The sequence below is a fragment of the Macadamia integrifolia genome, chromosome 2 (genome assembly GCF_013358625.1).
Source record: "Macadamia integrifolia cultivar HAES 741 chromosome 2, SCU_Mint_v3, whole genome shotgun sequence".
Classification (NCBI taxonomy): Eukaryota; Viridiplantae; Streptophyta; class Magnoliopsida; order Proteales; family Proteaceae; genus Macadamia; species Macadamia integrifolia.
In genome coordinates this window covers 42801354-42816186 of record NC_056558.1, presented here as the reverse complement: position 1 = coordinate 42816186, position 14833 = coordinate 42801354, and the positions used below count along the sequence as shown (strand labels likewise).

Here is a 14833-nt window from a genome sequence, read left to right as displayed (position 1 = left end):
TGTCTATCTCCTCCGCCATGTGAAAACAATTCATATGAGCATAGGAGAGAGACAAGCAATGTAGGGTGCTGTGGTGGAGGCGGCACTCCCCCATAGAGTACATTTCACCTTTAAATTATATGTTCAGGAATGCGTATAATGCACATATTTACTATGCCCTAGAAATGGTATTAAGTGTCATCAGGTTTCATAATGGGTTTATCCACCCAAGATTGAGTCCACATCCTCTGTAGCGAGCAGTGAAGTGCAATGAGCATTGGACGGATGAAAGCATCTGGGCACGTGTCCCAAAGGGCTCCTAGCCACCCAATGCTCACTGCAATCGTGCAACGGCTGTAGACGATTTTCACATCCCAAGAGTTGTCGTAAATTAAACAATTTAATAGTTCTGAGTGAGTTTATCTAGCCAATTGTAAATTAAACAATATTCTAAGTGGGTTTACCCACCAAGACATCTTCAAATTTGTAAGTAGCCTGTTAATTTCTTCTGGGCAAGAGAACGCTACCCGTTTGTGTAGTCATTACACAAGCATGCAGACCAATAAGAAGTTACAAGGAGGCATCTTCAGTGCGTGGGATGAGGGCAGCACAGTTTTTTAGCTTTGATTGGAATTCTTTGACAAAGACCAACACTGATTGAATTGGTTCTGAAATTTGACACATAATAGTTTGCAGCGTTCATAGTTAGATTTTCTAAATCACTCTTCCATGTGCAAAATTTGGTGTCCTGACTCTTTCCCACTGGTTCACATACCTACTCTCTCTCTCTCTCTCTCTCTCTCTCTCTCTACACTATAATTTTAAAAGGGTTTATTAATTAATAATGCAAAGGGAGGGTAATTTCCCTTAATTAGATAAAGAGTCAAAACATAAGAATGATGAAAAATAAGAACAACATAACAGGCAGCAATAGCTCCACACGATGACCTGAGCTAGCAATTTCAATTGGAAAAAGGCAACCATTCTGAGAGGCATTAACTTTAGTGATAGTTGCTGTACCCTCAAAGTCACAAGCCTGTACATCCTGTGCTTGCATTTGAAAGTATATATTATAAGCATATGATATCTTTCCATTCTTATCCAATTGACTGCAAGAAGATCCAGGCTCCAAGGGTGTACAATCAGCCAAAGAACATGCATAGTCTACATTCTTAGGCACTGCTCCCATGTTGGTGCTCTTCTTATCCAACACACACCATTGTGAGTCCAAATACACCACCCCTTTAGCACCCACTAGCATCTTATCGTTCCCTTTCCCAGAGAAATCCATAGTAAACTTAGGCTTCCCATCGTATCCAAAGATCCCCCAATGTCTCTCGAAGTCACCTGGTGCCACACTTTTTATGTTCTCATCCAATAACCCAAACAAGTAAACATCTTCATATGCATTTGCTCTTAGTGGTGTACCCTTCTTGGTTGCCTTCTTCTTGAAGAAGCCGTCGTAAAACTTCTTTGCATTTGCAATTGTGGCTTGTTTGTTGCCGTCGGTAGGCCATCCTATTTCTCCGACGATGATCTTTAGGTCCGGTATGCCGGCTTTCTTCAAGGAATGAACTAATGTATCGTAGTTAGCATCGAAGACGTTGGTGTATTGGTAGTTACCGTCTTGGGTAGGTGTACTGCCGCCGTCGAAGAAGGCATACTCGAGCGGGAAGCCGGCGTCTTGGTAGAGACTGAGGAAAGGGTAGATGTTGACAACGAAAGGTGCCTTATTAGAGTGGAGGAATTTGACCATGTCAACCATGAGTTGTCTTATGTCCTTACGGAAGTTGCCGTCGGAGGGTTTGCCGGAAGAAGAATCGTACACATCGGCGTTGAAGGGGACGGTGGCTTTGACCTTGTCTGCAACCCCAGCATCTTCAAGAGCCTTTTGTATGTTCTGTAGAGCTGGGAATGTGGTCTTCATATAGCTTCCATTGTAACTCTTCAAGAAGGGTTCATTCCCCACCGCTACATACCTGGTTTTACCGGTCTATAATGATTAAAATAGAATCTAGATTCTCTCCCCATGTGAGATCCCATCGTTTATAAAATCCCGATTTTCTTCACACCCACATGGGGATAGACAACAAAAAAAAATCTCCACCCATCTGGCATTTGACTCCTATGTGTTAGATGGGTGGAGATACCATGTGGTTGGCCATTCCAAACCCCACATGAGTAGAGAATCTTGACCCTTGTCTATAAGCATCAGATAATACAGTCCGGATTCTTTACCTACACAAAAATATTCTCTGCAATGAGTGCGATGATGCAGGGAGCATCGGATGGTCGAAGGACCTCAGGGCACGCATCTAATGTTCATCGCACCTCCACACTCACTACAGAGAATAATCGCTCTATTCCTCTACCCACGTGGGTTGCAACCCCACAATGGAGGATGCTAATGAAATTGAATCTCCACCAATCTTCCATTGGTTCTCACATGTGGGGGGACACTTCACATGGATAGAGAATCTAGACTCTAATTCTTTTGACACATCGCCCAAAGACCCCTCTTGAAAACGATGGAATTCCATGTAGAGATGGGTAACTCTTCTCCCAAACATGGGGAGCTGATATGGACATAGAAGCAAAGAGAAGAAAATGGAGTGGATCAGGTCCTCGTATGAGAACTGTCCTCGTATGGGAATGACCCACAAAGATGGATTCTACCCATACGAGAATGGAGAACCTAATCCACACTCGAAAATGAATCTTATTAGTACCTTATATCAATCCCGCCTTCGTTCTTCAAATGTGAAGTTACATTCTCCTTAACCCAATCCTTGGCATTGCCATAGTCATCGCTGAATCGTTGAAGCTCGTTGTTTGGGATGGCAACCATGACTTGGATTCCAGTCCCTGCAAGGGGTTTCAGAGTCCAAGGATCTGCATCGAACAGCTTTACCTGTTTGATGCCATTGTCCTGAAGCATCTTAACCACGATTTCAGGATACAGAGGTTGAGCCATCATCGTCCCCCAATTCACACCAATCCCATCTGCAACACTGCCACAACCCACCACCATTACCACCACCACTACAATCCATCTCCTTATGTTCTCACTCTTTCTACCATTGGCTTGAACTCGAACCATGGTTGGTTCGAGCACTACCCTCCCTTTTAGATCTACGGAAAATGAAATCGAAGAACACTTATTAGTTTTTATATCTAGAGAGAGAAAGAGAGACCTATTACTACATTTCCAATTTAAGACTTTCTTCCCTACAAATCTGAACAGAGCGAGCTCTAACAACCACTCGTATCCCGTGGTCTTCGCCTAAATGAACAGAGAAGCTTCGGTTTCGTGTCTCAGTTCGAGTCAGCTCCACGTACGCTGTGCTTGACAGGTGTCTTGGCCCTCCACGGTAGTTAATTCCCTTCTAAGTTCTAACCCATTGTAACTGAGGTCGAGAACTTTCAGTTTCTTCAAGTTCCCTAATAAGCTATCTGGGGAACTACTCCATGGAAGCGATTTTTGCTGATTGTAATCTGCTCGAGGTCAGAGTAAATCACCACTCTCATCTGGGATTTGTCTAGAAACGCTGGTCCCGCTGAGAGTGTGAACCTCCTGAGATAGCAATGATAACTCAATTTACGTCAATAGTCGGGAAAGGGGTGAGCTTGGATCAGGTTCTCGTATGAGAACCATGCTCGTAAAGTGCCTTATCTCTACATCATATCCATTCAATGTGAAAACATATTGTAAGAAGAGAGAGAACATGTTGATTCCATTTGTGGATCAGGCACCTTAGAATGGCTCTCGTATGAAGGCCTGATCCTCTTGCATTAGCAAGGGCTGGGGTCGGAGTTGGTTCCCACAAGGGGATTTTTGTGGTGGGGTTAGAGGGGATTGCGAGTTGAGTGAGGAAGAACAGAGGCAATAAGGAATTGCCGGGGTGTAGGTGTTTGTGGAGGGAGTGGTCCACGATGTTGAGAGCGATAAAACAAAGGAGAAGTAGATGTAAGAATTCAAAAGCATGGGAGTATCAGGACAAAAAGTTTGGGAGTCGAGAAATAGTCATTTGTTTTTGTTATTAGAAAGGCAAGCCCAACCACTTCTTCCTTGCAACCTCACCCACCCCACCCCCTCTTCTTCTTTTTTTACTTCTTCTTCCTCCTCCCGCAATTCCACCTGTCCCTAGATGCAACTCCTCTTCAATGGCTTGACCCACTAACTCCCTTCCAACGACCATCCAAGAACTGGGAGGGTTTGCACAAGCATCCTAACACTTAGTAACACCTAGGAATGCGTGTCCAAACCCTCTTGTTTTTGTTATTAGAAAGGCAAGCACAACCACTTCTTCTTGCAACCCCACCCCACCCCACCCCACCCCACCCCCTCTTCTTCTTCTTCTTCTTCTTCTTCTTCTTCTTCCTCCTCCCGCAATCCCGCCTCTCCCCGGATGCAACTCCACTTCAATGACTTGACCCACTAACTCCCTTCCAACGGCCATCTAAGAGCTGGGAGGGTTTGGACAAGCATCCTAACACTTAGTAACACCTGGGAATGCATGTCCAAACCCTTCCAACCTTTGGATGAGTTGTTGATGTTGAAGAGGATATTTTTCCCCATTTTCCCTCTTCTTCCAGTTAGGTAATCACCAAACAATTTCTCATTCCATACTTCATTATGTCTATTGTTTAGCAAATAATTTTATTTCTTGATTAAAAATAGTTTTCATTAATGATTTAAAAACAATAGGAGTCTAAGTATAACTGATAACAATGGGTGGCCGATATTTTTTTGCCACATTTCAGTTGGCAGAGAGTTTAGGAATCAGTTCTGTTAAATTCGGTATTCGGTTTTGATTTGATTTTGACTCCCTTAGATATGAGTGGTTGTTAGAGAAGACTAAGTTTTAAAGAGAGCCCCTTTTTTGTAGGAGAGAGTCTTATAATAGAAATGAGTTAATAATGGGTCTCACAGATTCTTCCTTTGTTTCTTTTATATAGGCTTTCTTTGAATAAATAGAGTTTTGAAAGAGTTGAAAACTACAAAGTGTTCTTAGGTTACATTTCCTGTGTTATTTGGCTTCGTTTTCTAAATTGTAGAGGGAACGAGCCATGGTTCGAGTTCGAGTCAATGAAAATAGGGATAAACATATAAGAGATAATAATAAGAGTATAGAGTTAAGGAAATTGTTTGTAATGGTGGTGGCAACGGTGGTCGTTTGTGGCAATGTTGCAGAGGGGATCGGTATAAACTGGGGGACGATGATGGCTCAACCTCTGTATCCTGAAATTGTGGTTAAGATGCTTAAGGACAATGGCATCAAACAGGTGAAGCTGTTCGATGCAGATCCTTGGACTGTGAAACCCTTTGCAGGGACTGGAATCCAACTCATGCTTGCCATCCCAAACAATGAGCTTGAACGATTCAGCGAAAAGTATAGCAATGCCAAGGATTGGGTGGCTGAGAATGTTACTTCCCATTTGAAGGACCAAGATGGTGTTGATATAAGGTAATAAGACTCTTTCTTCTTTTATTTTTTAATCCTAAGGATGTTAAATGGTTTGGTTTCGAGGTAAATGGTTTGATTCTGGTCTAAATAATTTGATTCGATTCGTTGCAAGATTATTTAGATAAAATCAAAACCGAATCATTTAATCCAAGTTTCATCGGTTTAAATGATTTTCTTATGTTCTCTAAATTTTTATCCAAACAACTTCTTTACCTTTAAAGTTTAAATTATTTAATGAAACAGATGTAAATTTTGGTATTAAATAATTTTTTTATTGAAATGTATGTAAATTGAACATTGAATGACTTAAGCTTAGTATGCGAATGTTAATCGGTATAATGGTTACGTAAGCGGATTATCAATTGTTTAAATTTTAAAATTAAAAAAAAAAAAATTGTATTAAATAGTTTCAATTTTAAAACCAAAACCGAATCATTTATTAAAGGGTTTCATAGTTTCGGTGTAAATGGCTCGGTTTGGTTTAGATAAAAGATTTCGATTTCAAATTTATATCTTATTTTACCATTGACTCTTTATTTATTTGATGTTCATAAATGGTGAAATCCCATGTGAAGAGGATCTATAGAGTCTATTTTGATCAATATATGTGGCAAAACCAGGTATGTAGCTGTGGGGAATGAACCCTTCTTGAAAGCTTACAATGGAAGCCATATGAAAACCCTATTCCCAGCCTTACAAAACATACAAAAAGCTCTTGATGAGGCTGGGGTAGGTAACAAGATCAAAGCCACCGTCCCCTCCAATGCAGATGTATATGAATCTGCCTCCGGCAAGCCCTCCGACGGAAACTTCCGCAAGGACATAAGACAACTCATGGTTGACATAGTTAAATATCTCAACTCCAAGAAGGCACCTTTTGTAGTGAACATCTACCCTTTCCTTAGTCTCTACATGGATGCCAATTTCCCTTATGAATACGCCTTCTTCGACCAAGGAAGTACGCCTACCCAAGATGGTAAGTACCAGTACACCAATGTGTTTGATGCCAACTATGATACATTGGTTCATTCGTTGAAGAAGTCCGGTGTACCGGACTTAGAGATCATTGTCGGAGAAATTGGATGGCCTACCGACGGCGATAAGCAAGCCAATGTCAAGAATGCAAAGAAGTTTTATGATGGCTTCTTTAAGAAGAAGGCAACCAAGAAGGGTACACCATTAAGAGCAAATGCTTATGAAGAAGTGTACTTGTTTGGGCTGTTTGATGAGAACATGAAGAGTGTGGCACCTGGGAACTTTGAGAGGCATTGGGGGATATTAAGGTATGATGGGCAGCCCAAGTTTCCAATGGATTTCTCAGGGAAAGGGGATGATAAGATGATGGTTGGAGCCAAGGGGGTGCAGTACCTACAATCACAATGGTGTGTGTATAACAAGGAAAGCGGCAACGTGAGTGCAGTGGCCAAAGATGTTGATTATGCTTGTTCATTGTCAGATTGTACAGCCTTGGGCTATGGATGCTCTTGCAACAACTTGGATGTGATTGGAAATATATCTTATGCTTATAATATGTACTTCCAAATGCAAGCACAAGATGTGCAAGCTTGTGACTTTGAAGGAACAGCAAAGATTGTTAAGGTTAATGCCTCTCAGAAGGGTTGCCTCTTTCCAATTCAAATTGCAAGCACAGGTCACCGGGTGCAGCTAATATTAATGCTGCCTCTTATGTTCTTTTTTTTCATCACTCTTGTACTTTAATTATTTAGGAACTTTCTAAAGAGCAATCCAGTGCATGAGGCTCCGGTTATTGTAGGGTTTGTGAGCGGCAAATGTATCCAACCTTATCCTTGTTTTGCAGGATCTGTGACTAACATATTGTAATAGTACAGTTCATCCGTTGTACCACAGGTTTGCCCTAAAAAAAAAAACCTTTGTTAGGAATTTACCCTTTTGTACCATTTTTTGTCATGTTGTGCGTGACATTTATACGTTTGACTACCAAACATAATAATATTAAAATCATGATTATACAATGATTTATTTATGTGTCTATTATTTTTTTTCTTTTCTTTTCTTTTCTTTCTTGGCTTCCAAAAATAGCATTAGGGTTTAAATGCAACTTTTCAAAATCTCTATTTTCTTTCATATTGGGGGTTGTTTTTTTTTTCTCTTTTTCGCCGAAGGGGAGGGAGTGAATATGTTGTTGTGGGTGACTTTTACCTTATTTGGTAATCATACAATTTAGATGTGGTTTCCCACCCTCTATTTTCTTGTTCTTCCTACTTCTCTCTCTCGTCATGTTCTTTGCCTTGGGCTGGCTTGTTTAGTCCCTTTCTGATCAGGCTAGCTCCTTATGAGTAGGGCCTTTGCCCTTGGTTTAGGCTTTATCTCTTGTATCTTTTTTATTTTGTGTTTAATATATATGTCATTCACCAAAAAAAAAAAAATTTTTTTTCTTCTTATATTAATTTGATTTGATTTTCTTACCTTTTATTTCCATTGTAACTAGATTGAGCATGTCTTTGATTTAAAACATAGTATTGGGATTGGTTTCAATCTTGGTCAATACCAATATGCACATGGATACAAATGATACAGGCATAATCGTATAATTTTACCAATTTTTTTTATTTTCAGACCATTAATTTTGTCCTCGATACGGATCGATACATTGCTACCATATTGATTATGTATTGATATTGAATACCAACAATACCGATATTTATCAACCGATACGATACTAATATCTTTAACCTTGGAGCCTATGATTCTATGAGCAATCATAAGAAATTCTACTAGTATTAATTCATTAGTAATTTGGCACATTAATACATCGTTCCCTCATGGGAAATGAAATCTATTACAATCTCTCTCTTTGTCCCAAAAATTAATTACACTTACTACATTTACAAAGCGCACAGGGGCGCTTTCTAGTACCTAGCGAAACACTGTACCAAAGCAAGCGCATTATAAATAGTGAAAGAATATATCTCATATAGAAACGCTGTTAGGAACTCCTCTACAAGTGACCCCAGGCTCGGAGCTTGGCGCAAGCAACTCGTAAGGCAATACCCCAGCCCCACACCGATTCCTCAGACTCGGATCCTTATTCCTCTTCTCTATCTCCTTCTCTACCCGTTGCATCTCTGCCGAGAACCCATAGAATGCTTCTACGATGTCAGCATCCCCTGACCAGATGGACGGCTGTTGTCGCTCCCCGATATACTCCTCGTCAGGTGAGTGAGTCGATAGCGTGTCCACCACGGCCATGAACTGAGTCGATTGTAGCAAACTCGGGAGGGCAGAAAAAAAGAATCTCTGTGGGTCAGCCATAAAGTAGTCATAATCCGAGTCACCTTGTACTGGTATCAACCGCCGCATCAATGGAGGCCGGTTCGGTACGTAACCTCCGTAAGGGTATTGGCCGAAATTAAGGGCCGCATGTTGAGCGGAGGCGAGCCAGATGAGGGTTGTAAGGATGGAGGTGAGTTCCTCCGTATTGGTAAGGTTGGGCCACCAGTTCTGGTGGCGGAGATTGGCATGTCCGACATTGACGGCTTCGCTGTACCAGGATTGAAGTTCAATGTCAGACCGGATTAGGCTCGAGTCAGGGTAGTACCGGTTCACATAGGTTCGAACCCAAGACTCGATCGCAGACCAGATGAGCAGACCATCGTTCGCGTAAGGGTAATCTTCAATGACCAATTTTAGTCCGTGAGGCTTCGTGGGGTCTTCCACTGCCATTCCTCTGCAACACCACATTTAAAACTTCAATTGAGAAGAAGATTATTATATAATATAAAGTTTTGTTTAAGAAATTATGAAAAGAGGAAGGACCTTCGGAGGAGATCGGCGGGGAGGCCTTCAAGATCGAAACGCCAGAAATCGCGGTAGGCAGCGGCGCTCATCTCCATACAGTATTGGCCAGGAGTGAAGCAAGACTCGATGACACCGCCGGCGCTGATGAGGGTTTGGCGTGCGAGGGCGTTGATCTCAAGGGTGTATCTCATGTGAGGATCCAGTAGTTTGAAGATTGGGTGCATCTCACTTAGCTGCCTGTGTGCAGCTAATATGAAGGGCTCCATGCAGGCGTGAGTGCGTAACCAGTGGTTAACCAATTGGTGAACCCCTGCGTCGTTGGAGCAGACGTGGGCCTTGCCGAGTTGCCAGATCCAGTTGGAAGTGGCATCCACTGGAGGAGTGAGAACCCTCTTCGAGGATGAAGAAGAGGTAGAGGCCGTGAATGGGAGGCTGAGCTCGATAGCGATCGGCTTGAGAGTCCCGAGTCGCGTCAAGAAGAAGAGCGTACGAGTGGCGTATGCCTTTCTCCCGTCCAAGGCATTGATTTTGTCCAAAAATGGGAGGTAGATGTCATGGAAGTCTAGCATAAACAGCCTCTTTTCCTCCAGTGCCTGTTTTTGTATGATGATATTAGTATTACCATTTTAATAATTATTAGGCGAATTAATATTGTGGGTTAAATATGTCATTTCATAGGAAGAAGAAAAATGGTCATTGGAGGGTGCTAACGCATGCTACACGGCATTGTCATTTTTCCTCACTCAAGAATAAAGTTTTTCCTCAAGGAGAATGGCTTATGATAACGCCCCAAACTTTGATATAAACTATAAACCAGACTCATTATGAGACCAACTAGTCGAATAGAGACAAAAGTCAGACATAGTGATCTAAGAGTCCCACATGCATCGGATCAAAGGTACGCCAGGAATAACTAAACTCTAATAATAGAACTTGTGAGTGACTAATTGATTTTTTTCTTTTTCTTTTTTGGTGGGGAAGAGAATAAAGAGCTGGCTACATGGTTCAATGGTCCCTGCACCACAGGTCCACAACTGCTAATGAGAGTAGGTATTAATATTTATGAAATTTTTATATTTCACTAGGGCAAGGAAATAATTTCACGGCCCTTATGTCTGAAGTGGGGGGTTTGAGGGGGTTCGTTAGGGTACAACTGTGAGTCTGTAACACGTGAACAGAAACTAACCTGTGGCACAGACATGCCCTCGATATGGCCCACGATGTGTTCTTCTTTAATCGCTGACTCTGGTGGGCCGTGGATTGCTGGGTCCAGCTTGCTTACCGGTGGAAAGACCTAATAAAAAAAAAAAAAGGGAATTAAAATAAGTAAAAAGTAATTAATGGATTATGACGTCAGATATATGACATAAAGTTCTTAACTGTTGACTAACCTCGAGCCTCTCAATGTTAACGGGGTTAATTCCAGCCATTGCTTGACGAGCGAATTCGTCGTCACGTAGCCAAGCGAACTTGTCCTCTGCAACAATGTACGGTCAACACATCAGGGTCAACCAATCATCTTATGCAAATTAACTACTCATCTCCACAACAATATAAACCAAAAGCTAATGGGTGTTGGACTGTTAATGGGGTGTGCCTTCAGTCCATCCGGCCCATTTACAAGCTTGGCCGGGTCTGGAATCAGGGCCAGGATCTGAATCTCTAATATCCATGGATTTAAAAATGGGATTAGATAGGTCCGATCCCAAGGGCCTGTTGACTGATTTGGGAAGAATCAGTCCCAAAAACCCTGGAATCTGAAAACCCCTTGATCCGGTTCAGAAACCTTAAAATCAGTTACTGGAACAGACAGAATCAGGATCACTCATGGGCCCATGGCTGATTTTGATCCGAATCAGCTGGCTCGACCGATCAGATCCCCGATTTCTTACAGTGACCGATCCGGATTCCAGTTCATGTTTTTAAACCCTAATTGGATAAACAGGGAAGGATGAGGAGCTTACTGGTGAGAATCCTCGGAGTATCGTATCTGAGAAGTCCCTGGCTCATAACTTGAGGCAATGGCAGCTTCTTTAGGAGCCCATCCTGTAATCCTACTTTAAGGCGTAGCCCTTCTTTGTAAAGACTATCGACGTCGGCGAAACCCTTGAAGTCATGGTTGTCCGCAGAGAGACTTGTTATTAGAGAAGGTATCAAGTTATGGAGCACAGCTTTAAGGCGTCCAGCAGCGAATGTGTTCTGTTTCGATTCCTCAAATGCCTCGTCTCTGGGCACATATATCGGAAATGGCTTCTCAATCCTGCTCTCTGCTTTCATGTCTGCCAAGAACATATCATGAATTAGCCCAATTAGTAATCAAATTGGTTAGTTTTCAATGGAGATTTATAAATTTTTTTGAAGAGTTGCAGAGACTAATTAACTAACCAGTATCAGTGGGAGGGCGCCCTGTTCGGCATCGTCTGGGATAAGGGATTTCTTCACCTCCAAGGGTTATCCTTGCGAAATCAATACCCTTATCTGGATTTCCCAGGTCGTTGTAGGTATCATAATCATATACTCTATCAGATGCTTTTCTAGTCCCTTTCCCATTTCCTCTTAGCTCCTTCAGTTCCTTCTCTCTCAACTCTCTCAGTCCAGTTGGTGTCTCAGATGGTAAATATGGCTGCCCAGAACAAAGAATATCTCAAATTAATATAAAATAATGGGCAAATTAATCCACCATTAATGGGTTTTCATGTTGCGAGGACAAGAGATGGTTCTGTTCGTGTACAGTTGACATTTTTTTTTCTTGTTTTTGTGTCAATGACGCAACAGAGATGGAAGACTATTCGAATAAGAAATTGAAATCTGGTGGCCACTTTTAAAGCCGTAAGGTTTTAGAACAATTTATAACTTTGAACAAGAAAAAGTCCAAATTGGTGGATGAATTTTTTTTCAACGAAGTCTAGTCTTGAAACAATTGACCTTGAATCTTCAATTGGATACAAAAACTAGTTGAAAATTTTACCAACTTCGATCTTTGGTGAATGTTGGAAAGTTTGAAAGTTGAAGGAAAGGAAAATCAAAGAAAAAAGAGGTGACAGAAAATGGAAAACTTTTTACCTTATTAGAGAAAAAGATCCTGTTTCCTGGATGATCTTTCTTAGATTGAACCCAGGAGTTGCAGACAAAATGAACAGGACCACAAGCAAATCCTTCGATAGTGATGGTCTCCAAGAAGAATTCGTTCTGATGCTTGTTGCTCACTGTTATGGCACCTGGCTCCCCAAAATTCGAGTCCACTGTCAGTTCTGCTGTGTAATGAACTCTTTCCGCTCGAACCTTTGATTTCTTCGACCAATTCAGAGCGGCTTGTGTGCTCTTCTTCGGCGCCTTTGTTTCTGCAGAATCGGAAAAATCCAAATTGGTAGATGTTCTAGAAACACACAGAAAATTTTACTACTTGGATCAAATTTGAGTGATTTACAACAAAAATCCAAAAACCCAGATAAAATTTTAAAGTAAGAACCCAGAAATTAAGCATACTGCCTGAATTAGATCAAACCCAAAAGCCAAGAAGGTGAGATTTTTATCACAAGAGGAAGACAACCCAGAAAGGAAAGCAAGCTATCTGGATCGAAATCAGCCCTAACAATCTAAACACAAAGGTTTCTTCCAATTTTAAGCGTAATTAAGTGAAGGGAGAAGAACTCACTTGGATCGATTTCGGAGCTAACAAGCTGTAAGGCAACATTCCTGCCAATCTTGTCGGTAAAATCGTCCAGGTGCTTTACAATTGTCTCCTTCAAATCTTCCTTGTTCTTCCTCCTGACAGTAACCACAGCTCTCACCTTAAACTTAACGGGCTTCTCTGGTACGACAAGCTTAACCAAATCCTCACTAATGGTAGCAACAGGAACCGATGCAGACTTCCTTGAATGCAATCTTCTTTTCTCCAAAGGAACCAAAACAGGAGAAAATGAAAGATTGTTGTTCTGTTTCTGATTGAACCGATGGTTAAACAAAACTCCTGAAGCAGGAGAAACAAAAGATGATTTCTCCATCAAAGATGAACCCAAGAATTCCTTGGCCATTGCCATGAATCTTCAGTTTTACTTTTACCCCTTTTGAGATCTCTGAGATTCTTGTTAGGATACTGAACCAGAGAGGAAAGAAGTAGAATCTGGGGAAGAACAGAAGATGATGATTTTTGTTGGTGATTGTTGATGAATTGGGTATTTATAGGAGACAAAAAGAGAGTGTTCTACTTTTAAAAAGGAGGAAATCGAGAGCCACTAAAATGATTCTCACCGTCCACACGTTTTTTAATTCCCTTATTAATCTGAGTTTTTGTTTTGGTTCTCTTCTGTAACCATTCAATTTTCCATTTTCAAAAGCTTGTGAATTGAAAGAGGACGGAGGAGGGAGAGGCTGCTTTGTGACTCACGAGTCAAAACGAGTGCAAAGCTTCCAAGTAAAAACGCGGTAACGGAAGCAAAGGAGCAGGTGGGGAACCATTCCCGAAAGTTCGAACCAGTCCCCAAAGTTCCTTATGTGGTCCCTTGCTTTTCTTGAAATGTCAATCCTATCTTTTTCAGAGTTACACCCGACCCGACCACATAAAATTAAGAGTGTGAATTTGAAATCGAAATCGATCCGTTTCTGTTATCAATGGTAGATGCGTCAATCGGTTTGCTTGGACCAATTTTGATCATTAGACCAAACCAAAATTCTCATTCTGGTTTGGTTCACTTCTGTCATTTTTCTTTATCATATTTTTTTCAATCTCATTACGATTTCTGATTTTGATCAACCCATTTGATCGGTCTGATTCGACTTCTTAACATTTCATGAAAACCCAAACTGATCCAAATTGCTAAGGGTTCGGTTTTCACTCATATTAGTTGGTCTAACTAGCTCAGGCTGAAAATTGACACCTTACTCAATGAGTGTCTTAGAAACTAATTTTGAGACCAATTATTAAATGGGACAAGACGGTTTTGATGCAAGTTTCCAACAGATCAACATTTTTAAGAGGTATATTTATTTTTCTGTTAATTAATATTTAATGAAAGTGTCTAAATGACACCCCTATAAGTATTAATAAGATTTTTTTTTGTACCAAAAAAAAAAATCATTTGACACCATAAAAAGGTAGTGTCAATAAAAAAATCTCGTACTTAATAGATATACCTTATATAATCATTATATATCCAAGAAATATTTGAATTTTTTATACTTTGAGGGCTTATTATATTACTAAATGGGATCAGCCCCTAGTTTTGGTCCAATACATATACTGGCCGGTTTTGAGATCGCCCTTTTAAAGAAATTGTTCTTGATTACCCAAAACAGTCCGGTTTGACATCCTTGACTTTTCTTTTCTTCGTTTTTTTTTTCTTTCTTTTAGGGTAATACATCCATAATTAAATAGGTATTTAAATACAATCGCAGCCCAAACCCAATCCTAAGTCAGCAAATATCGGAGGACAATCCTGACCATTGATCATTGATAATTGACTATTGACCATTGACATTTTGGATCAAGATTCAAGGTCTAGCTAAAAGAGTTTTATGTATTGACTTATTTATTTTTTATTTTTTTGGTAGACTTTGATTAGTTCAATAAATGTATAATTAAAAGAGATCAGATCTTTCCAACCAAA

General features: G+C 40.8%; 3 protein-coding genes across 3 annotated transcripts; 1 reads left to right on the top strand and 2 right to left on the bottom strand.

Annotated features, from left to right (window-relative positions):
* Positions 1–795: 795 nt before the first annotated feature.
* LOC122061535 (glucan endo-1,3-beta-glucosidase 8-like) lies at positions 796–3128 on the bottom strand. Its single transcript, XM_042624832.1, has 2 exons — positions 2709–3128; positions 796–1958 (listed from the first exon to the last, which is right to left on the bottom strand). The coding sequence occupies exons 1-2, from the start codon at positions 3077–3079 to the stop codon at positions 863–865; spliced, it is 1467 nt and encodes a 488-aa protein (XP_042480766.1). The 5' UTR covers positions 3080–3128; the 3' UTR covers positions 796–862.
* A 1847-nt stretch (positions 3129–4975) lies between these two features.
* LOC122061618 (glucan endo-1,3-beta-glucosidase 8-like) lies at positions 4976–7441 on the top strand. Its single transcript, XM_042625006.1, has 2 exons — positions 4976–5447; positions 6068–7441. The coding sequence occupies exons 1-2, from the start codon at positions 5050–5052 to the stop codon at positions 7164–7166; spliced, it is 1497 nt and encodes a 498-aa protein (XP_042480940.1). The 5' UTR covers positions 4976–5049; the 3' UTR covers positions 7167–7441.
* A 750-nt stretch (positions 7442–8191) lies between these two features.
* LOC122091950 (linoleate 13S-lipoxygenase 3-1, chloroplastic) lies at positions 8192–13424 on the bottom strand. The gene is made up of 8 exons (XM_042662215.1): positions 12883–13424; positions 12291–12568; positions 11613–11850; positions 11192–11506; positions 10619–10704; positions 10414–10521; positions 9246–9820; positions 8192–9156 (listed from the first exon to the last, which is right to left on the bottom strand). Exons 1-8 carry the CDS (start codon positions 13265–13267, stop codon positions 8400–8402), a joined length of 2742 nt encoding a protein of 913 aa, XP_042518149.1. The 5' UTR covers positions 13268–13424; the 3' UTR covers positions 8192–8399.
* Positions 13425–14833: the final 1409 nt, after the last annotated feature.